This window comes from Cyrtonyx montezumae, unplaced genomic scaffold, assembly GCF_038088225.1.
Source record: "Cyrtonyx montezumae isolate F1298 unplaced genomic scaffold, pur_monq_1.0 scaffold_0, whole genome shotgun sequence".
Classification (NCBI taxonomy): domain Eukaryota; kingdom Metazoa; phylum Chordata; class Aves; order Galliformes; family Odontophoridae; genus Cyrtonyx; species Cyrtonyx montezumae.
In genome coordinates this window covers 42686338-42710958 of record NW_027071824.1, presented here as the reverse complement: position 1 = coordinate 42710958, position 24621 = coordinate 42686338, and the positions used below count along the sequence as shown (strand labels likewise).

At 37.0% G+C, this 24621-nt stretch overlaps 2 protein-coding genes across 2 annotated transcripts in view; one reads left to right on the top strand and one right to left on the bottom strand.

The window, feature by feature from the left end:
- The window catches only part of AKAP7 (A-kinase anchoring protein 7), a 70092-nt gene that overhangs the window by 15784 nt on the left and 29687 nt on the right, over positions 1-24621 (top strand). The window contains 2 exon segments of the mRNA XM_065734028.1: positions 5491-5603; positions 14410-14554. Of these exon segments, the coding sequence (XP_065590100.1) occupies positions 5491-5603; positions 14410-14554 (258 nt within the window).
- On the bottom strand, positions 9597-12026 carry MSH5 (mutS homolog 5). Its single transcript, XM_065736740.1, has one exon. It carries the CDS (start codon positions 12024-12026, stop codon positions 9597-9599), a length of 2430 nt encoding a protein of 809 aa, XP_065592812.1.

Here is a 24621-nt window from a genome sequence, read left to right as displayed (position 1 = left end):
ATTAAATACTAATAAGTTCTTGAGTATGCTATTTTGTTAGTTATTCATTAGGGAATGTTTAATGCTGTGACCAGCAGAAGAGGCTGAAAGGATTATAAGGAGCATTGGTCTGGGATGGGGCCTGGCTTTGGGATGCTGTACTGTAGTGTCTCTCATCCTTCAGCTCACTGCATTTACACTTCAGATGGGGCCTTAAAAATCAGTACCAGCTGCATGGAAGGAGGCAGAATTTTCTTAGCATCTCGTCTGTTGAGAAAAATGCAAAAAGATGTTTGGCTCTATAATGAGGGCATTTTCAGGGAAGTACGAAAGAACTGTAAGATTGAAAGAAATATCTCACTGTTACATGATAGAAGTATGCTATGGTGACAGCTCACCATGGAAAAGCCTAAGTAACATGGAACCAAGTAACCAAGTTGGGAAATAGCCTTGGCTTTGGCTTGCCTGCTGGTACAGTGCAAAGCTGACTATTTACAGAGAAATGCTGTGAATGACAGTGAGTAAAAGCAGCCATTTTTGATACAGAGAGAAGAAAAATAAGACCTTTCCTTTTCTTATGTTCTAGAGACAAAGGACCGATCCTGGTTTAGCCACCAGACTTTTCCAGAGGAGATTCTAGTATTGCTGAGCTGCTCATGAGTTAATAGCTTTTGTCCAGAAGTAGCTAGGGCCGCTCCTCAGTCTGACACAATCTTTTCTGCCCTGTAAAGGGTAGTAACTGTAAGGTGCCAGAGATGTTTAGTGCTTGATGCAGCAGCATGGAGTTATTCATTCCAAGAATAACATGATTTGTAGATTTACTATGTTTGTTCTGGGGTTTTTTGGCATGCTGCTCACCTCTCTTGAGTTTGTGAAAAATGTTATCATCTGAACTGCTTGGTTTAGAGTTCACTGGCCTGCAAATTGGGCCTTGTGAGGCTTTATGAGTATGTTATGCTCAATACTGTTGTGAACGTAATGATGACAAGAAGACCGTATTTGTAAAACCCAAACCTTTGTGAACTGGAAGCCAACAAAACACTCTCTTAAAATAACAACTAAAAACTTAAAAAATATGACATGATTTGGCATGTTAAAGTTATAGCTGTAAGAATATGTTAGCAATGCTTAGCTTTGTCTTCAGTTTCAAGTCTATAGTCAGTAATATTTCTACTAAATCTTTTAATTCAGGGAACGTGATTTAGAGGCAAGCAGAAATTAATACACTGGAAGAAAATCTATACACATAATTATTTTCCATATCAATGAAATCTTGGAAAAGAAGAGGGCTATTATGGAATATTGTCCAATGTACAATTTTTCTATGAATCATTCTGTATTGATCTAGCCATTGAATCTTTGAACCTTTACAGTTTATAGCTGTTCTGGACAAGTTTCATGTATCGCATTTCAGGTCTAATTATGGGAAAGTAGTTGTCTAATGGATTCAGCTACATCCAGTATAAAAGGCACAGATGACATTCAGTAATTTTGACGTTATAAAATAATGTACAAAATGATATTGCAACGTACTTCAAATTGCATGAAAGTTGGTCTGAAAGCTGTCCAAAAATTTGTTCCAGGAAGTCACTGAGCTTGTAAAAATAGCCTTAACTTTTTGAGGGTGTACTCTGAAGCTGCAGAGACCGGTCACCCTGAAACTAATAAGAGAAAACACAGATTCTACTTGTTTTTCAGTCCAGCTAGTTATGTTATGTCTGAGGGAAAGATGGCACATGCTTACACCCATGCGGATTGTCTGTCTGTCATTTTTGTCATTGGCCTCTGCTTGCTTTCAGCTCAGGCAATCCTCATCATGAAGTTTAATAGAATCGTAGAATCACAAGGTTGGAAAGGACCTACTAGATCATCTAGTCCAACCATCATGTACTTGTTCAGTCCTCAATTCTCCTTTCATAATGTCCCGTGAGCCTGGAACTTTTTCCTGCCCACAATACCCATGCTTCCTGCCCTTGTTCTTTTAAAACCCTCCTTATGATCACTTCTTCAGAGGGCTGCATAGATATTAATACCATTACATTATCTTCTACCCTTCCTGTGCTCTCAGAATAACATTTTGCTTTGTTTCTTTCTTTCCATCTTCTCAGACTTATTTCTATTTTCATTATCTCTGAGGTATTTATATTTGTAAGTCACCTTAACCTGTAAAATGTCATAGTGTACTATACAGCTATACAACTGGGGTTATTTGTAGTGCCAATAAGCATGGCCAATCTCTCGAGCCTGTGATATTTATGTAAAGATCTATGCCATGACAAAGCTGAGTGTGAGAAGGTTATGTCTGATCACCATGGGAACATTCATGGGCGCACGCATACACGTGTGAATAGATCAAATTTAAAACAGCAGTCACTCTCCAAAGTTGTTTTCTACTTCACAGCAGTTTTTCATTATATTTTTTCTTTATTAGGATTGCTAAGTAGGAAAAAAAAAGATGAATTTGAAAAGATGATTAGAAACAAAATTAGAAATAAAGTTAGTTTATTTAGCACAAAATGAAGACACCCACACTATGCGACTTCTGTACGAAGTGCAGGTGCCTTACTGTCCTACTGTAACACACATTTATAGTTCCATCTTGATCAGTCTACCTTGTTGAAAATGGTGTGTTTTAAATCCCATAATCGGCCAAAACACTGCTGTGACACTGAGTTGTTAGAGGAGTTAGGGATGTACTTCCAGAGGTGCAGATCTTCATCACCACAGATCTTAATTGCAGAGAAGAGAGATAAGACATGCCTGGCATAAGACATGCTGGCAGAAGAGTTGAGTTTCTTAGGAGAGAAAAAAAAAAAAGACTACAATCCATGAGACTATCACAGGGTAGCATGAACTTATTTTTAATAAGACCAATCCTTTGCCAGAGTATCAAATAAAGGAATCCCCAAATTCTGTTCAGAGAGCCAAATGAAGGAAGGAGAAAATGGGTTTGTTACCAACCATTTCAATTTTAAGGAAGTCTGAAGCTTACCAACATCAGAAAATAAGCTGGCCATTGGAAGCACAGAAATACATGCGCAGCTTTACTGAATTACTTAATTTGAACTTCCGCAACTCTATTTGAATAAGCAGCCATCATTTATTTAGTCATCTGTTTTGATATGTTAATCTGTTACTCATGAATGCTTGTGTGCACAGCTGCATAATAGCTTAGCAGGGATTTGGTGCAAATGTAGAAATGTTTCCCACAGACACAAAGTAATACAGGTAGGTAAACTGGTCTATACAGCTGCATGTCTATACCTATAGACTGCAGATTGAGATGCATGGATGCATAGATCTGTAGCATATCTGTAGATCTCTACAGAAATTAAGCCTGTGTATGTATACACGTTTGGATGGGAGTGGAGGGGGGGAAGAAGGGAGAAGGTGAATGGAAGGAAATAGGAACAAACTGAAACACAGGAGGTTTGGTCTGAATGTGAGGAAACACTTCGCTATAGAGCACTGACCAGGATGCCTGGAGAGGCTGTGGAGTCTCCTCCTTGGTGATCTTCAGTAGTTGCCTGGGCATGGGCCTGGACAGCCTGCCCAGGGTGGCACTGCTTGAGCGGTCCTGCCAGTTGGGTCTAGAGGGCCTTGCAAACCTCAGCCATTCTATGATTCTGTAGTATTTGTGTATACATGCACTTTTATATAATCTTTTGTACACAGAGGAATTAAATGAGAAAATCATAATGGTCATCCAACATAAAACAACTAGTTTGTTTCATTTGTGGGAAGGAAGTCCAGATGAGTTTTGTACCTCATCTCTTGGGCTGCATTATACCTCCACCACCTTCTCTATTTACATGCAGCGTATGAATACATTATGCAGAAAGAGAAATGTAGTAGCTGATTTTGAAACCCTGGCATTCACTTAAAAATTAAATTATGGTGCCTTTCTCATCTCTGTTTTCTCGATGTTTATTATATAAGTTCTAATTAAAAACAGTAGTTTTACTCCATAGACTGGGTAGTATAGTGGTAATTGCAGTCAATTTAGATGGTAAATGAGTGGAGAATCAAAAACCATAGAGTGAAACCAAATCTATTTTTACTGACTACCATAGTGCAAGTGACTGTTCATACCTGTTGTTACCTGTGTTTTGAACAGTGTATTGGCTATGGAAAAAAGTGGCTTCAGTACTGACAATTTACTTTGTCACACAGCCAGATCTTCTCTCCAGCTGTCTAGTTTTCCACCAGAGACCCAATTCTAATTTCAACAACAAATGAAAGAGCTTCATGGGGACTCTAGAACTTTTTATCTCTGAGTGAAACATGTCAGCCTTCTTATACAGAAGGGAAAGGGAAAATTGTTTCGATGGATTACATATATTCTGCCTCAGAAGGTAGAATTTTAACTTCTAGTAGGTTATTTTCAGCACCTGATAGTAATTAGCTGCTATTTCCATTGTCTAAATTCTTCAGAATTTTTAATCTCATTGGCCTTTCAGCATAAAATGCACTGGATCTTTCTGGTACAGATTAAGCATTTAACCAAGGAGTTACACACATTACCCTGCATGATTATAGTATGAGTAGATGAAATTCATCTGATTGTTTTTTTCCTATTTTGATTCTAGCTCAAGGACAGTGTGTGTCATCTAGACTTAGAGCTAGTGAAAAATTTTAAGTTGTATTTGCAAAGAAAAAAATGTTAGCAGTTTTTCTGTTTTCAGTAGTAGGAATATTTTATTTGCCACTATTATTTTTCGCCACGGGTTATATCGTTTCATCTAAACTTTAAAAATTACAACAGAAATTTTTCATTTACAGTATTTCAGTTTAAAAATGAAGCCTAATTCCAAAGTTATGCTGAAATTTATTTCCAAGAAACAAAACACCATATTGGGCAGGTTAGCTGTGATATGGTAAGCTAGGTATGTGTAGTAGAGTTGTTTTGACCTTTGCTGTAGACAAATGTGTATTTCAAAAAGAGAAAAAAGAAGTTCAGAGGCAACAGTGAAGCATAAAAAAGTAGAACAAAAGAGAATCTAAGTATGCTTAACATGTCTTCCAGCTCTGCCATGTAGATTCAGTGACATATTTTATAGCTTCCAGCTTCAGGTTTCCTTTGGTCTAAGAGGGATATTACCCAAATAGAGGTAATAGGGTTTACCACAGAACAGTGTTTTTAAAGACAAAATTTTGTCATGTAATCTGAGTTTTCCTGAAATTTGTGAAACTCTTTTCAGCGAGAATATCTCCTGGACTATTTTAACTTAATGACAAAAGAAAACAGCATGGGCTGCTATTTAATTGCCATTATCTTACTTATGCTAAATTTGTGACCCATATTAATCACAAATTCAAGAACATTTTCACATGAAATAGCACATATCTTTGAAGTTGCATAAAAATCTCTCTGCCTTTTGGTACTTCTTGTTTTTGTTTTTTGTTTTTAATTGTGGCACGGTTGTGACTCACATTACAGTCAAAAACACATTTTTAAGCATTCTGTGGTATAATATCTGAGTTCCTCTACATTTTACTTCTGTCCTTCAGAGACTATGAGGAAGATATTTCAAGAAAAGGGCATCTTGGCAGGAGAAGAAAGAGCTTTTAAGCCCCATCTGACCTTTATGAAGTTGTCAAAATCAACACAGTTACGTAAGCAGGTGAGCTCACATTTCACATAGGTCAGCAGCAGTCTAGAAAGTTTAATTTGTACATGAACTAAGGAGTTGATTATGCTGTAGCATCATAGTTTTACCTCTCTGTAGCCAGCTGAAGAGGTAAGGCTTTAAAATACTGGTATGTTAGAAAGAATAATTAGTACATCTGCCATTTAAAAAGTATTCCTGTACTGTATTCTAGGTTAACACTCTTGATTTTCTCATTATAGTAAATTTGTAGCCTGTTTTCTTTTTTGAAACTGTGAAAAGCCAAAAGATGGAGTTACTTGTTCAAGAATTACAGAATTACTACTAAGGTGTAGATACATAATTAGAAATGCTGTCACAATATTCATATGCTGCTTGTGTGGATATTGTTTGGTTACCATATGGGAGAAAATAAGCATATGGGAATTTATATATTGATTATGCATAATAGGCAGGATTGCTTTTCTCTTGATTGAATATGTTTTGGTAAATTACATAGTAGTGATCAAGTGCTGCATTATATTCTCTTGCAGGTGTCTATTTCTTGCCCATTTATTAGCTTTTTTGACAAAAAATAGACTAACACAGAAGTAAGTTACAATAACTACAGTGAGAAATATAGAGAAGCAATAATTGGTATATCTAGCTGTTTATTTCACACTAACTTAACAGTAATTTATTATTTGATGTAAGATGTACCATAAAATTCAAGGACATGATGCATAGTTGCTCTGAAGCAGCAGTAAGGACTTGTCTGAAGGTTGTAGGTGAGGTGCTATAACCAATACAATTATAGACTGAAGCTTTTTTTTGTATTAACAGCTGCTTCTTAGAAGACTCATTTTAAAAATCCACAGCTCTTGTAGAGTATCAGCTGTTCATCAGTGTAACTGGTTTGTTAAAACATCTCAGATAATCAAGGTGCTTTTTTGCCATTCTGTTTTGGTTTTTTTTAAACATTCATCTACCTTGCATGAAGTATTGGCCAGGATACATATTTTCTGTGTTCTGATATTCACAGCTACTGACAGAACCAGGTCAGTGTCATTTCAGATCATCTTCCTCAGACCTCCCTGATACTCGATGATACATACAGTATTCTAAAGATGCACTGATTAGAAAGATATTATGTATTAAAAATCTGTAAATTATCAGGAATTTTTGTCAGTCAATCCACTGTCTGGCATTAACATCAGTCTTCTCTATCATTTTTAGTTTAATTGTGTCCATATATTTAGTAGGATAGTATCACTGAATTTCCTGACAATAAATAACAACATGAAACACAGAAATTGTTTATTTTGTAGTACATTTTAACATAATGTTTGATTGCATTTTCAGATCATTTAACAGCATGAAAAACAAGAAATGGGGAATGGATGAAGATGGCATGAGAAAGCATTTACATATAAATACATAACAGAACAGAACAAAGTAGCTGACTTCAGTTCACAGCTACAGCTTCAAAAATACATTAATATTTTTTTAAAATGTGAGATTCCTAATTTGAATCAGTACTTAAAACCATCCTCCTAATAATGACATCTAAATTCCTCCAACATTTTCTTTTGAAAAAATATTTTTAAAAATAGTTTTACATTTTGTGAGATATGTATCTTCTGAGAAGATTTTAACTTTCCAAAGTTGCTGTGGGTATTTACAATTTAAAAGAGTTTGAGAATTCAAAATGAATAAAGATCTCAAGAAAACAGCTTTCCACTTTGAAGTCACAGCATTAAGCTAAAAATAGGCAAAATTATAAATGAAAAAAAACAACAAACCAACCACCAAACCTTGGAAATAGAAATAAGTAAACAATAACATTTCAGATAAAGTGGATAAGGAAAGAGCTGTCTGACTGCCCTCTCAGCTTCTCAGATTGAAGAACCTTCTTAACTGATAGAATTGGGAGCAACTCATTTTTCACATTCAGTTTGACAGTCCTGAAATCAAATGTGCCACGAAAAACTTTCCCAGATTCAGAAAGCACAGTGTGCCTTTGGGTGTCCTTTGGAATGAGACAAAGGGAGATAATTTACTTGCACGTGCCATGTTGTTTCCACAGCTGACTTGGATAATAAGAATATTGGGTTGGTATCATTATCTTTTGTATAAAGAACAACTGAAACAGTGAAAGAAGTAACTGAGTTAACATTTCTATTCCTGCTTTCCTCACTACCCCGCTACGTAGCCGTAAGTCAGTCACAATCCCTCTGCTTTTCATTCATCTGCTATTTATTTCAGGGAGTTTTGTGAGGCACTCCTGATAAATGCAGTATAACATTCGGAGATCCTTTAGTACATGCTGCTGTCTGCACTGCAAATATGCTGAAATGGATTTTGTTTGTAGATGACTGACAGCTACATTGCTCAGATGGCATCTGCTTAATTAAAGAGCTGCATACCGTTAGTCTAGGCATAGGTTGACAAGAAAGTATTCCACAACTACAACTTAAGAATTTAACATATGATATTCCTCTATGCAGCATATATTTAGAATGCAGTATGTATAATTAGTAAAACAGAATATATTTGTGAGAAAAATCTGTAAACAATACTTACAAGTATAGTGCATGGCTACCATTCAACTTCAGCAGTAATATCTCCAAGATGTTAGATATAATTTTGCAGGCAATATTGTTGTGATTACACTGAAAGCAGCAGCTACTGCACAGTTTGGTCATTTACTCATGTATTTTTAATGTAATTTACATTCAAATTTTGTCACTGTCCTAGTTTCACTAGCGAGCAACAAAAGTTAACTTATTTTTTTGTTATCGTGAATGCACACCATAAAGGAGGAAATTCTGCACTGAACCTGCACTGAAATGTCTCTCATTTTCAGGATCTGTTTGGTGGACATTCACATTCATCTTTTTCTTGTCTTCAGTGAAACATACCAAACAGATAAGATGTTCAATACAGTAATTGATAGTAATAACTATTTTTTTGTTTAGTATGATTTTTCTCTCTTGAAATAGTGATAGTGGATTCTTGTCTTCTTGAAATCAAATAGAGCTGAAGAGAGACACAGTGCATTTGCCAATTAGATTAGCAATAGTGTTAGCAGCTGCAGCAAGTTTTGGCAGTCAAACAGTCAGTTATCTTAGGTCTTCTCTGTCTTACATAGATAACGAATCTAAGACACTTATGTCATTGCAGGGATTGCATTGGATTCCCTTTGCTCTGGTATTAATCTTTTTACTCAGTACTTGAAAAACTATAGAATGCTGCTTTCTGTCTTTCATCCCTAGTATAGCTTACCATTTCCTGGACTTGTAATTTTATTTTTATAGTCACAGAGCACAGTTACATACTCATACTGCACAGGACCTTAAAAGACGAGAGTGATTCTCAATAAAACCAAAGTGTCTCCCCTGTAGTCAGACCCCACTGATTCTGACTTCTAGCATTCTTTTTATATCAACTTTTGGAATCTCTCTGCTATTATGGGCAGAAATGCAGCTTTATTAAATGCCACAGAGCTCATTAAAACCCTCTATAATGCCCTTAATCAGTGTCTACTTTAGTGGTTTGTACTGTACCAACTGTTACTTGCTAATCTGGGAGTCCAGGGCACACACTTACTTGTAATTTTTTGATGATGATCCTGAAATGACTGCAGTGATCATTTTGACCCTGCACAAGACAATAAACACTTTGCTTTTATAGTCTCATGAGGCCAGCAAAAATATTTTGGTTTTTCTACAGTATTTTTACAATCTGAGGATCTAACAATACGGGCTCAAAATGCACGACCCAAAAGCTCAAAGAGGTTCTTGAAATGTCTCTTTCAGTCTTCCTGCTTTCATATCATGCACCATACTTCAGCCATGTGTAACTTCCATACTAATTTTAAACAAGAATGAGAAATGGCATACGCTATAGACAGCTTTTAAAAAGTGAAATGTCATGTGTAGCATTAGTCACAGTCATTGTTGAAATTTTCAAACCACGCTACTGAAGGTGGCAGACACTTTGTATTACATGCTTTTCGATACAGCCATGCTACAGAATTGATGCTGCAGAAGGCAGCACCTCTTTATGCATGAACTCTTCTAAGTTGACACTGGGATCATCGAGGTCTAGGCTAAGAAACTTTTCAACAACAGCCTTGCATTTTTCCATCTGGTCTCCTTTTGAAGGATGGTCAATACGTTTGATAGCTTTTCCACTGCGAATCAATTCTGATACTTCCACTCCTCTTTCAATAATTTTGGCAGGCATTCCAGCTAGTGCAGCAATGTTAGCAGCATGACTAACAGTGGATACTCCTTGTTTGATTTGATAGAAAAATACCAACTCATCTCCATCTTGGTGGGTCTCCATGGTCAAATATTCCAGAAGAGGTGTGTCGGGCAAGAGTCCCAGCTGCATTAAGCTGTGAAAATTAGTGGAGACAAAGACCTGTGGACACCGGGTTCCTTGATTGATCCAGTACTTCAGCACAGCAGCTAGAAGGGCCAGGCCGTCTAGTGTGTTGGTTCCTTTACCAAATTCATCGATAAGTACCAAGGACCGCTCTGTAGCACAGTTTACTGCCTTGGCAACCTGGTTAAGATCAATCATGAACGTGGAGAGTCCTACAGAAACTGATTCCCTAGTGTGGATTCTTGTGTAAATCCCATCAACTGCTCCGATCTCTGCCTCTGCTGCAGGCACGTAACTGCCGATTAGAGCCATAAATATTATAAGACCTACTTGCTTTAAGTAGACGCTCTTACCAGATGAGTTGGGCCCTGTGATTATCTTTATTCGTCTGGTAGCATTGCCACTGTTCACAGGATTAGCCACGAATGTCTTTGCACATAGTTCCATCAGTGGATGTCTCCCGTCCTTGATGTAGAAGCCGTGGCGCTGAGTAAAGCGTGGCCGGCAGTAGGAGTTCTCCCGGGCCATCACTGCCAAAGCCAACAGCACATCCAGGTGTGCAGTGTACTCAGTCACGCTGTTAAGCACTTCAGACTTCTCCAAGATCTTTGTCTGCAGCTGGTGCATAATAAGTGTTTCTTGGTCTCTGATCTCACAGTGCAAGTCACCCAGAAGGCCGTCCAGCTCCTTAGTTCTAGCGCTTCTGTAGTGAAGTTTATCCTCTGACAAGAACATGAAGTCCAAGCCTTCAATTTCGAAGTCATTTTTATCTACCATACTTGGTAGCCGTGGAATGGAGAGAAGGAACCCAATCAAAGGAATGTAGATCACACAGCAGGAAGTAATACGGTCGTCCAAGCTTTCCAGTTCTTTTTGTGCCACTTCCGTAAGAAAGTCCGACAGACCCATTAGTCTTCGCTTCTTTTCATCAATGGTGGGATCGACGTTGGGTCTGACAGTGAACCGGTTTTGTGAGATGCTGCCTTCAAAGTCCACCACTTTGCTGATTAGACTAGCAATGTATTGCAGATCGTCAGTGAAGACACGTGAAATTATCTGAAAGAGTTCAATACTGTGGGGCAGAGAGCGACATGTGTCTCTAATGCACAACGCGCTGTACACTGTCTTATAGAGTGCTTGCCAGTCACTAATTTTTGTGTGGGACAGAGTCATTCTTTTTAGAATAGGAGGCACATTTTTTATATTCCTGAGGCAGTTTTGAAGGGTAAGGACTGTTTCATGGTTCTGAGCCAACAGGAAGAAGTGGATAACATCCAGCCGTTTGTTCAGCTCTGTCAAGTTCCGAGTAGGTTGTGTGAGCCACAGCCTCAAAAGTTTTTCTCCTCGTTTGCACCTGCAGCGGTTTAAAATTCCGTATATGCTAAATCCTTCTTTTAAACCGCTAGAAAGCTTATACACAGAAGGATGGATATCACTTTTAAATATCTGTAGGACACAGTAGGTGTCTTGGTCAATATTCACAGTTTCTGACAGCGCAAACTTTCTGAAGGCCAAAACAGGAACTGCAGTACTGCTTTCTTCTAGTTCAACTCCAACCCTTCTCCTGTCCAGGTATTTAAGGAGTCCCCCTAAGGCTCTTATCATGAGTGGGCTCTCAAAAGGGATGACTGAGGACAAATAAAGAATTTTTTCTGTTGCAGTCATATGGGATGGGATAAATGGAAATTGTCTAGATAGGATTCGTTGCTTGCTGACTTCTAGGCCAAAATCTGTGTTAGGAAACAGGACAATTTCTGTTTTCCCTTTATCGCTATCACTGTCTGCTAGGTTTCTCAGGAAATTGGCAATATTCTGGTCCTGTTTTGCACTTGTCACTACACATTTGGGATGCACTTCTCTCGTCACTTTTTGCAGTAGCTCGAGGCCTTCACTATCAGGTGTGTCAGGCATGAAGTAAACCGAGCAATCTTCTGTATCATAGTAAGTCACTGCAAACTGTCCTGCATACCAGAAGACAGACATATGTGTCTCCGAACACTCTTGCTCCTCTTGTTCAGACACAAGCAGTGGTGGCAAGGGACAACTCGTGGCAGATGTGGCACTCATTCTATTGAAGAACAAGATTTTTATTCACAACTCATCCAAACCGTGCTGAAAACTAATTTAAATTGACAACAACAAGTTAATACTCATGATTCCAGCCCTGGAGAAACTAAGATTAGAAATTAAATTAAAGAAATTAAAGCCAGAAATTAAAGCCAGAAATTAAAGCCAGATTTTACCAGTTCAGGAGAAAAGATGCAGCTAGTAACTCTAGACGCATCTTGCTTCTAAGGAGGCTGTAACTAAGCTACTACCAGCAATGTTGGAATCCTTTTGTAGTCTTTCTTCACATATTTTATTGTAGTAAGTATTGTCACACCCTTTTCACAATGCTCTCAGCACCCTTCTGCTACAATTCATAGTGTGACAAACTCTAAACCAACTTTAGGTACTGAGCTTGGAAGCTCAAAAGTGATAGGTAAAAGACTGTCTTGCCTTTAAGTTGCATAGATTGGGATTTGTTCAGAGAGGCTATGCGGTCTCCACCTTGGAGGTCTTCAAACCCTGACTGGATGTGGTCCAGCACAACCCGCTGCAGGCTACTGCTCTGAGCCAGGGGCAGCTGGGGCCAGAGGGCCTTCCCAGCCTCAGCAACTCTGATCCACTCTCAGTTTTTCAGGGAAGTGAGCTGTGCAGGTTCATCATACGTAAGCTCAAATGCCCTTAAATACCGTAGCATACTTGCACATACACAAAGCCATCGCCCACAGAGGTACAGGAGGCCCAGCCACCCTGAGCACAGTGCCTCACAAAGACGCAGCCACACGGGCCGGTCAGCTGCTCCTACCTGGCTATCTATGCACCTCCTTCACACAGTGCCAATTTCTGTGCAAGAAGATAAACGTGTGCTGCAGGGGTCAGCCAGCTCTCCGCCTTCAGCCATCCACTCAGCCTCCTCGCTCCGTCCTTCCCTGCTCCGTGCAGGAGCTTGCCCCCCCCCCCCCCCCACTTCAGTGCGCCAGAACTGCGCCGCCCGTCCCGCCGCGATGCCGGCGCGGCCCTCACCCGGCGGCGGGCGCTGCTGCGGTGCAGGCCCTTCGCATGGCCGCGTCCCGCCGCGGGACTCCGCTCACTGCGGCTCTTCTTCCTCCCCACAGCTCCTCTTCTCCACTGCTCCGAACCGTGACCTTCCCATGCACCTGCATTGTTTCATCCTTTTGCCGTCGGCACCTCATTGCAGCCGTTGCAGGCAGGGCTCTGTCGATTGCTCCAGCTTACTACAAATAACATTCAGTTTTCCAAATATCTTCCAGTAATGCGTCAACAGCAAAACTCAGTTCCTGACCATTTCGCATTTCATTCACTCATGACCAGTCTGTCAAAAACCAGTCTGTTTTTGAGAAACACCAACTCAGCCTCTTGCGACTGCTGTTTCTTATTGGAGCATGAAGTGGTGGTCTTGATCTCTTCCTCATTTTCTTCACCGAGTACTTGAGGCTTCACATTTTGACAAGCATTCTTCTGGCTGAAAAGGTCTTTCTTTAAATTGCTGATGGATGTCTAAATATATTTCAAAGAACTGTCAGCCAGGCAGCACCGACTGCTGATTTAGTTCCATAATAACCTTAGTACCTAAGAACTAATTTAGCCATAGAATGTTGTATTTTAAATAACAAGTGATTTTGGAATGCGCATAAACTTGCAAGATTTGTGTACCCTAAATGGGAAACATCCACCACTAGATGTCATCATTTCAGAGATGAAGAAACTGGAAAGAATTTCTGACCTTGTTAAACAAGACTTTAGATGACAGAACCAAATGTGCAGCTACTTAGAGAAACAAGTTTTTTCTGATGTGAATATTTACTGAAGTAAAAACTCAGTAGAAATGCCTCCAATGAGCTCATATTGCATGCAGGTAACTGTGAAGGGATGGCAAGAAATGAGTAAGTGCACTGCTCAGACAAAGGGATATAGTGTAAACAGTATGTGGAAGGAGAGAGCATCTGTCTGCTTTAGGGCATCTGGTGGAAGACCTTTACAATGCAGAAGGGGATAATAAAAGGAAGAAGTCATAAACAGTGGCATATAGAGACACAAGCCTGACTAGCGTGATTAAGGAGACAGTAACAGGAGCTAAACCCAGTCAGTCACAAATGATTGCTATGAGTGTGTGGAGTGTGGGAATGCTTATTTCCATCAGGTTGTCTAGTAGAAAGTTTTGTCTAATGGGTAGAGGGAATTTTAATCCTTTAAGTTCTGTAGTAGAAAACTGCTTAGCGGAAACAGAATATTTGGCATGGTATTGCTTCAGTATTCTTCTTTCATTTTGAAGTGAATATCCATCCTAACAATATCTCTGGTTGAAACAAAAACTACAGGCATTAAATGTGAAAATGCAGTCTTTTAGCAGAATTGTAATTGAATTTTATGTTGATGTTTAAAGGTGAAAAAAATTGACTCAAGCCTGTATGAAGATTATAAAAGCCATTATTTTGGAGATGAAATCCTGCATCGCTTCGATCTTTGCTCCATGTTGAAAAAAAAGCAACCCAATGGCTACTACTACTGTGAGTCCACTGTTTTTATTGGTAAGTACCTCTTCATTTTCCTCTTTTATCAACGATGCCTATGATTTATGTACATGAAAAGCCATTCTTTCTGCAGTGTATGTTAGGAAATTTTTTTAATAATATCCATGAAGTCTGACAGAAGTCTGTGCTTCAGTCTTGGCTCTCCAGGTACACTGTGCAGTGCTTCTTGATGTCAGCTAAAGCTTATGGTTAACTATCCATCCCCAGTTCCATTTCTTATTATAAAATGACTGAGAGCTGCTCATCTCTCTTTTGACTACAAAGGCAGTGTGCGTGACCAAATTTGATGAGACAGTGATTGTAGATGATTAAAGATAAGTTAAATGTCTCCAGTATGGGAGAGATGCGTCCTCACTTGCTCATATAGAGAGAATTTAAATGCTATAACAGATTTAATGACTTCTCAGAGTATCATCAACACTTGAAATGTTGTTCAGATACCTCGCGCAGATCATTAAAATGACAGAAATTACATTTGTGTACTCCTGCTTTATTTGAACTTTCACATCTCAGCAGTTATTCTAGGCTTGATATCTAATTTTTGCCACAAATCATATATAGCTGGCACTTCAGGTGGTATGCACTAAACGTGTACACACAAGAGTCTATGGGATAAAGGCTCTATCATAAACATTGATTAGTTCCCATTAGCTGATGGCAGAGCTTGGTTGGGACTGCTGTTAGTCATATTAAGATGGAATACTTAGAAAGAATTGAGAATGTTTAACTAAATACAGTCAGCTGTTTCAACCTAAGAATGTACTGTGTGATTTATTGGGAATATCTTGAAAGACACCATTTCCACACTTTGGATATCTTCAATAGGAAGAAAGTCAAGTAGTCGTGTGGCAAAAGTAAAATTTTTAATATGAACAGCAGTTTTTTTCCCTTTCTTAATTAGGCTGGATCTCTATATGTGCTGTGTCAGATGTTAGATAAAACTTAAAAGAGATTTCTAACAGAAATAGAGGTCTATAACATGGTCTTAGAAGGTCAACTTATGTTTTTTCTTTGTACACCTTGGTTTTGTGTTTTGGGTCATGCCAAGTTGAATGTAGTGGTGTTGGAAGATGGCATACTGACATCCATGCCAAAAGCTCATTTGAAGACTTAACTTTGTATTTTTTCTTTAGAAACAGAAATTTAGAAATAGATCAAAACTCTGTTTTGCATGTTGTTAATGAGTAGTGGTTCCCTTTCAACAAGAATATGGACAGTCTTAAAAAATGTTAATAAATCAAAGTCTTCACTTTGATGTACTCAAGGAAAAAAAGAACATCTGATTTTGTGTGGTTCCTCTATCAAGAAAAAAGAAATATAAAAAATCTTTTCCAGGGATCCTCAACAATATAATGCTTACTTAAAGACTGTGACAAACTAGTTCTCATATACATTGCATCATTTTCCAGAGTTCTGGTAGTAAGCAGAAATATTCTTAACAAAAATTGAGCAGAAGTATTTCAACAATCAAGTCAGTATATAACGTTTCCAACTTCAAAGCATCTGAGCTTTATTAATGAAAATATTCATGACCAAGGAATGATGGAATCCTCAGAGAGAAAGAATAAAACATACATTAGGGGAGTCTTCCAAGACCATTGTCATCCCGTCTAGCTCAAGAGAAACATCTTCATTGTAGACAGTTTTACAGGAAACACACGACTTCATCTTTAAGGACTAAGACATGTTAAAAAGATGAAAATTGTATTTGTGATGAAGATATGTCCTTAATGTCTAAGAAATCTTAAAAAGAAGAAAAATTCTACTTGTTCTGAAGATGCATCCTTAAGGACTAAGAAATCTCAGAAAGATGGGACCTTTGCAAAGGCACTGTGCCCATTCATCTGTAAATTCTGCAAAATCCTTAAATCCACAATGAGCAAAAGATAGAAGGAAAACTGCTGATACGGGCATCTTTTCTGTCTGAGCTGATTTCAGTGGAAAGCTACAACATTCTAAGGCATGAAGTGGAGAAAAATGCATGGGATTAATTCATTATATTCCATTTTTTCTCTAACAAATACTATTCTTTCATCATCATGAAAGCTATGCTGGCTTCGTATGTCTCATCTGCTGTTTTGCACCCACTCTTCAACATCTGAATTTGTTCATTCTTAGTGTTATGTCAAAAGTAACACTAGTGGATAAGACAGAGGGTATTTATGAGCAGCTACTGCCATCTCTAAGTTTCTGTTGTTCAGAGTGGCTTTGCATAAACACTGCTACTAAAAGGTAGTGTTGTTTCCATTACTCCATGTAGGGCATTGGTAGCAACTTGCTTTGTGCCTTGTGGTGACTTGTTTCCCTGTCCTACAGCACTGGTAGTGGAAGTGCTCACTGGTCCTGAGGACTGTTTTGAGGAATTATTACTAAAACCTTACACAATACTCTCAGCATGTCAGACACTTTGCAAAATGTTATTTCCTGTTAATGTTTTTGTTTGCACTTAGACCACCTTTATTTTCATTTACTGTTGCAAAACAAATGGAAAATACTGCCTGCAGTACAGAGTAAATCCAGGATGGATGTTTAAATTAGTGACAAAAAAATTCCAAAGTCCTGATCAGTCAAAACCAAAATTAAATTTATTTATACATCTCTCATCCTCTTACTAGATATAATATTTTTTATTTCTGTTATGGATGCATTTATAGCTATATCTAGTTATATATGTATCTCTAATGTCTACACTCACACATCTAATTAGGAATTTATATATATTCAAATACTTAGAAAAAATTGAAAGGAAAAGATTATTTACCGTGGTACAGCATTTTTCATTTGGATTAAAGTAAGGCTCATCTACTCACAAGTATACTTCAGAATGTTTTGGAATATATATCTGATTAAGGAATGTGGTAAATACCTCATTACAGATAAAAGCTGTTTAGTAGTATATTTGGTAGATATTGACAGCATTATTTTGTAACATTTATTTAAATCTCTCTGCTTCTTGAACTTCTTGTGCTACCAGCATTTCAGGAGGATAAAATGAGATAGTTGTTCATCTTTTGAGTGTAAGTCTCATTAAATGCTTTTTAACATCAGTCAATCAAGTGGTATTCAAAACAACAATCAGATGCTTCTTTGGCTTTAACTGAGTTGTGGTGTGATAATGCCTACGGAATCCATGGGAAATTTATGAACAGAATTCTCTGAATTGTTTTTATGTGAGTACTACATCTGGCTTTCTCTAGCCATAATATTTGAGTAGATGTTCTTCATTGAGATGACATTAAGAAAATGTAGCTTTCTGAGCCTCGCTTTCCTCAGACCCACAGAGGGTCGATGCGTTTTTCCAAAATGTATGCATCTTGTTTTTCTAGTTTTGTATCCATTAGTAAGTGTTTATCTAGAAGCAATAGTAGAGGAAAAACAGCTATATTCGAACAGATGTTAATTGTTTACTGTTTCATTTCAGAGATGGAGAAACTATATTTTAATGCATGTTGATAATCTCCATATTTAAAATATTTTTATGTGTTTTAAAATATGATTTGAATGGGGCTTTAGTAAACACAGGTTGCTAGGGCATTCCAATAAACATGGGAGGGAGTCAATGCAGTTCTACCATACATCTGAAGTAGAGAAAGAACTTACTACAGACAAGAGCTGTACCCAGCTCTAGTTCTTTCTGTGTGTGTGTGCACTCAGTCACTTCTGTTTTTCCTCAGAGTGTACAGAAAATGCAAAAGCAGTATTTACTTTTTGGCCAGATTTCAAGTTTATGCGTCTAATAAGACAAAAAGATCTTAAAAAGGGCCAGACATAATGTTAGAAGAGAAACACAAATCGGTATACAATAAAGGCTGCACACTGCCATTGCTATTAATAAGAAATGCCACGGCACATACCAGCTTGGTAGCTGGACATTTTAAAAATGTTTAAAAATAGAGGAAGCATTAAAGCTTGATAAAGACGAGGTGGAACACCTGCTGAGCTGCAGCAATATGCACAGCAGGTAAACAGGCTTTGATGGTATGTTATGGAGAAACATTCAGTGTCTTTAGCATAGCCTACAGACACATGTACTAGATTTCTCTGCATCCTCATGCCAGTCCCGCAGGGTATGTATTCAGGAGTTATAATTTGACATGACAGTAATAATGGAGTTGAAGGTTCAACAAAAAGTGCTTCTTCAAACGACCCACTATGACACCTGTTGTATGTCACCTCAGATCTGAAAGAACAGTGAATGAGTTGAGCTTCTCAATATATACTCCCTTAGCTGAACGATGGGTCAGTTCTTTATGTTACAGTAGATATATTCAGTAGACCATCTGGACATCAGAAGGATCATTATTCAGTTTTCTTATGTTAAACATGACTTTGATATCAAGTGTCCTGCTTAAATGTTTTTCAGGAACTAAATTTTAAGATTTTTGTAGACTTTTGATTTGAAGAAAATGTATTTTTAGTAATAAAATGTAAAATTAAATTATATATACATCAAAGGAACCTTTCACATGCCAGGCTGTATTTATCTTGTAAACTGTGGCAAGATTCTGCTGAGTGGCTGGTTTCCTATGTGATATCTTTGAGACAGAATATCCTCAACAGTAGTGGAAACCACTCAGCAGAACACTCTTACTGCAGCCTCTCTGGAGTGGGAGACACCTGCAGTCATTCATGGCACCCTAAAACACACTTCAGATAGGCAAGAGCTAAGAGATGTCTAAGATAGGCACGAAGTGGATCTAAGATAACACCACTTAAATAGTTGTTAGTATTTGTTAATTAGTTTGCTTGTTAATTATATAGATACCAAAATGCATAGATTCTCAGCTGAAGGATGTGTTATATTTGTAAGGTTTGTGTTTCTGAGGGAGATCAATAACCTGATGAGCAGAACATGTTACAAACAAAATGTGTTCTTGCAGATTGCTGTGGTTAGGCCATCAGAATTGTTTAAGTAACTTTTTTAGTCACCTCAATTTAGGATGCAGTGGTGCACCTCATGCTTCCACATTACATTTTACAGTGCTAGCCAGGCAGCTGGTTTGACCTGACTGTGACTGACTTTATTCATACAGAAATTAAGCATTTTCTTACATTGGAAACAGCAGTGGTAAACAAGTAAATGTTGTTTTGATTGTCCAGATTCTACGTCCTTTAAAACAATGCATCTTTTGTTGATTTCTTTTACTCTCCATAATTGCATGGCATTGAATCACTTCTGTAATTCTGAATCATTCTTTGAATTTGCCTGTTGTCTGTCCTTCTTGTTCTGTAATTTCAGAATATTCCTATTCATAATGTTTCACTTTTTAATTTTTCTTCATGATCTATTTATAGGTCAAGCTTCTAACTTCTCTACTGCATTAGGATGTGATTAACCACTCTTCTGTTTCTTGCATATCTCAGGCACATTTCCTAAATTTTAATTAGTAACGACAGTCTTACTGCTAATGGATAAACATGTCCTGGGCAGCTTCAAAAGGGCTATTTCTTAGCACTTGTAATTAGTAATTCATTCACTGTTTGTGATGAGTTTATCCACAGCTACTACAGTTTTAAGCATGCAATATGCTAAATAGCTCTTAGCCTACATGTAAAGCAACAGATATTGTGGGTTGATCTGTGAAGTCTTTCTTAAAAGCACTATTTCTTAGCACTGTTACGTTGTCAACTACTGACTTACAAGATGGATTCCTTTACATGTGGCAGAGAAACTCTCACAGTTTAGTTTATAACTTAGACACCAGGTTCTTTATGACAGTGAATAAAAAGTGGTGATCCATTAGTTTCACCCACATCAAATATTTTCTATTCACTGCTGAGAATACAGCGATCCCCTAGTAATTCCTTTTCTCTGGTCTTACATTAAAACTTGATGGATGCTCTCTTTAGGTATAGTGACATATGACATACACTGTACAGTTCCTTCTTTACTGATAATTTTATGCTATTGAAACATGAACCATTAGCACAGCATTTTTCATAATGATAGAGCAGTTGTGTGGTGACTTTGTAATACCAGTTATAAATTAAAAGCTTTAGCAATAAATGTATGAACAGAGAGGAGAACAAGTTGATTGAAATGAAAATAATCATTGTAAACATGATTTGAAAGTTGAGACTTTCATTTCAGAATGATATTTAATCGCTTCAAGAACAAATTCTAATGTCCCCAACTTTAAGCTCTTAACATTGGCAAATGTGTAAGAAACTTTTAATTAGAAAGTGACAGAGAGTCTTAAAGGCAGGAGCGTGATGCTTGGTGTTCAATCATGCATTTCCTAATACTCAAAGTAAGTATAACCTCATCATCTTCCATGATTGTTATTTGTGAATCTTTGATTACATATTATTTATTTTGTACAGAGAGGTTTTTACAATTTCTTTTAAAAATATTGTATTAAAATTCTATGGCTGTCTGAAGTCTAAATGCTAGTATTAGTCTTAATATTTTTCAACAAAAAGATGTTTGAAGTAGAGGTGTTTCATGCCAGTGCTATTACCTGTAGTTGAAACAGCAAAAATAAGGTCTCACAACTAGCTTTCAAAATCATGTGCAGACAAGGGAATAAAACTGATGAAGCACATCTGAGGGAAAGTACAAAAGTGTATTTCAGATCAATGAGAATGTGACTCCTAGGGAAAATTTTGTTGAGTAAATAAATATCAGGCAACTGATTTTTTATCACATAACCTCACATGCTGTAAAGTACAGTTTAAAACTATCAACTGTCTTTTTTGTGTGTTAAGTATTTCTGCATTAAATACATTCTTCCTCAGGTGGATGTTGGGTTTCAAAAAACTTATTTATTCTTAACATATTTTAAGTAGATTGCAAATATGTAACGTTAATTTCAAGATATGTTAAATGCCTGAAATAAACAAACTGCCTAAGTTGTGATGAGTAAATACAATATTTAGTGTTCTTTCATTGAATATATCAGTAGAAAAAAATTATTTTTTATTATTATAATTTTCCAAGCTAGGAAGTCTTGTTGATGCACATTTATTCTATATTCTTAGTATCAATAGGAAGCTATATTTAACTTACTTTAATTTAATTAAGCTCTTCTGCAGTTCCTGCACAGAGTGCTTTTTAGTAATTCAAAGGGCATCCATTGAAAGGAAAAGCAGCATTTTGTTGTTAAGGTGTCAGTATTTTTCAATTGTTCTGACTAACTGTCCACAGGCAACCAATTATAGCAAAAAGTACTTGCTGACCAAAAGACTGTTTAAAAAACCTTGCAATTTTGAAATCACTAATTCAGGGAAACACTGAAAATGCATTTTAATACCTAGTTACTGTTTTCATAGCTTGTTGATTTATTAAAACATGTTTAGGTCAGAATGCCTAGATACTGAGCTTTGTTGCTTTAATCAAGAGAACAAACAAAAGGCTTCTTTACACATAAAACCGTTCCTGATTAAATACACATGGAAAATGGGTCAAGCTGAACAGGAACAAAGCACTCTTATTCCAAAATAAGACTGTTCACATATGGAATTATCCAGAAATGGCACTTAGTACTCGAAAATTCACAGCCAGTGTTAATCTTTCTTATCTTTCAAATGCAGGAAAGCCCTATGCTTTTCCTTCTTCCTTTTTATCTATCTTATTGGAAACACAAAAGACTGCATGTTAAAATTTACATCACTTAATTAGGACATAGACAACCCGTGACAGAAAAGGAGACATTAGTGCATATTCATTATTAGAAATTTTATTTTTACTACTGTATTACAGTTATATTGGATCAGTGTGAAGAAATTATTTCAGGATAAAGCCTTCTCTTTTTGTGTCCATATGTTTATTTGTCAAGAGATACATGGCTGTTCTTGGATGAAAAAAAAAAAAAGTATACTAGAAGCATTAATACAAAATTAAAGAGCCAAGCAAAAGGATATAATTATTAAGATATGATCATACAAGCACATGAAAGCAAGTGAAAATAATAATTATTTTACACAGGAAATATAGCTGCTTCTCATAGATGTACTTTTTTAGAAGCATACGTTGAATTCTTTGTGACCTTTATTACTAGTAAGTTCAGTTTTCTCTGTATTGCAGTTACCTTCCCTGGTGCGTTAGCCAAGATGCATAGATGCTAATTTCCAGATCTCTAGATCGCTATCCATAATCTGGATTAGCTGTTACCTGTAATTTCCATCATCCAATTCTTTTGCAGTTATCTAGTTATCTAGTCTCAGCATCTCATGTGTATTTTTTCTATTGAGACATATGCAGAACACCTTGTTAATTTTTCTTCGTTACCCGAATTGGTTTGAATGTACTTATTGGTTATATATTTTTTCACAGAATCACAGAATTGTAGGGGTCGGAAGGGACCTCTAGAGATCACCTAGTCCAACCCCCTGCTTAAGCAGCTCCCTAGCCCAGGTTGCACAGTTAGACGTCCAGGCGGGTCTTGACCATCACAAGACCTATAAGTCTTAAGTCACAAGACCTAAGTCTTGACCATAGCACAAACCTATTTCAAAGTAAACCTAACTATGTAATTTAAACTACACGTGTAAATACCAATGCTTTGTTAATTTTAAAATTTGTAAATATTTTCCTGCTGAAGAACCATCTGAATTTTTATTGCTTCTCTGTATTATTGTGCCTTATTTTCTTAATTACAGTACCAATTTGCACAATGAAGCAGCAGTTATTCAAGTTGCTTATTAGGAAAAAGAATTTGATTTTTTAAAAGCTGAGTTCTTCCTGATTTTTCACATTGTTTCATTTCTAAACTCTTCAGTTACTTTCTGTCCTTTTATTCCCATGTTTCCCATATTTTGGAATTTCATGTGCTACAGGGCCAGTAGTGATAAGGCATACATGGTAAAATTTCAGGAATAAGATATTTTGGGAGAAAACTCTGTAGTAAAGTAGATTTAAAGATAAAAATGACAGAGTAAGTAAGTAAGAAATATTTCTGAAAGCTCCTATCCTACTTAGCATCCCTTTTTTAGATGAGTTGCAAATCCTAAATGCAAGGAATTAATCAGCCGTTGATATGTTCACTTTTTATAGATGTAACTATTATGACTGGTGGGTTTTTGTTTTTTTTTTTTGTTTTTTTTTTTTGTTTTTTTTTTTGTTTTTTTTTGAACTCTTTAGTCTTTGTTGATTACTTGAATGGAAGAATTAAATTAAGAATTAATTTAATGGAAGGTTTGCATTCTATCATACACATGCATTCTTGAATGTAAATTTACATAGAGTCAGAATGGTTGTGGAGACATTCATAGGCTGGACAGGGCTTTGGGCAGCCTCATCTGGATGTAGGTGTCCCTGTTCATTGCAGGGGAGTTGGACTAAATGGCCTTTAAAGGTCTCTTCCAACTCAAATGATTCTATGAAATTCAAATGTAATGCTCCACCAGTGCAACTATATTAAAAACTTTGTGCTGTTAGGGTACGTATGTGAACAATTATCTCTACAGACTCTGTCTTAAGGGCTGCTTTTCAAACAGATTTTCATTCCTGGTCCAATTTTGTGTGCATTGAAATATAATCCATGGACTGAATGAATCCATGGACTGAATGAATGTTATCTACTTGACTGAAATATGCATTCGATAGGTGTACTATGTTGACAAGTCCTGTTACTCTGTATTATAGAAATCTCTTATGTATCTGTGTATAAACAAAAGTTACAAGTCAAAGAGGGTAATATCTTTTGCAGACATTTGGTCCCAAAATAAGATATCTCCATTTATAGACTGTTGAAAATGAACACGAGCATTACTGCATGAAGTGCTTGACTACAGTAGGATATATATACATATATATACAATGTTTTTGGATGCAGATAAATCAGTCTAAATGCTCTGTTTGGTCTTCTCTTTAAGTAGTATTCATTCATTAAAGACAAATTATCAACATATAGGGTTGATATGTGTGTGTGTGTATTTCCATGTTTGTGTAAATGCACATGCATGCATGTCTATATACCATAATTCTGCTATCTACTTATCTAAAAGTTGCCTTTAGGCAGCTCTTTTCTCTCTGGAAACCTTTTAATCAACTCAGCCTCAGAATTGAAGTGTTAACATGGAAGGTGTTGCAAAAGCACAAAAGAAATGCATTTGAATAAGCA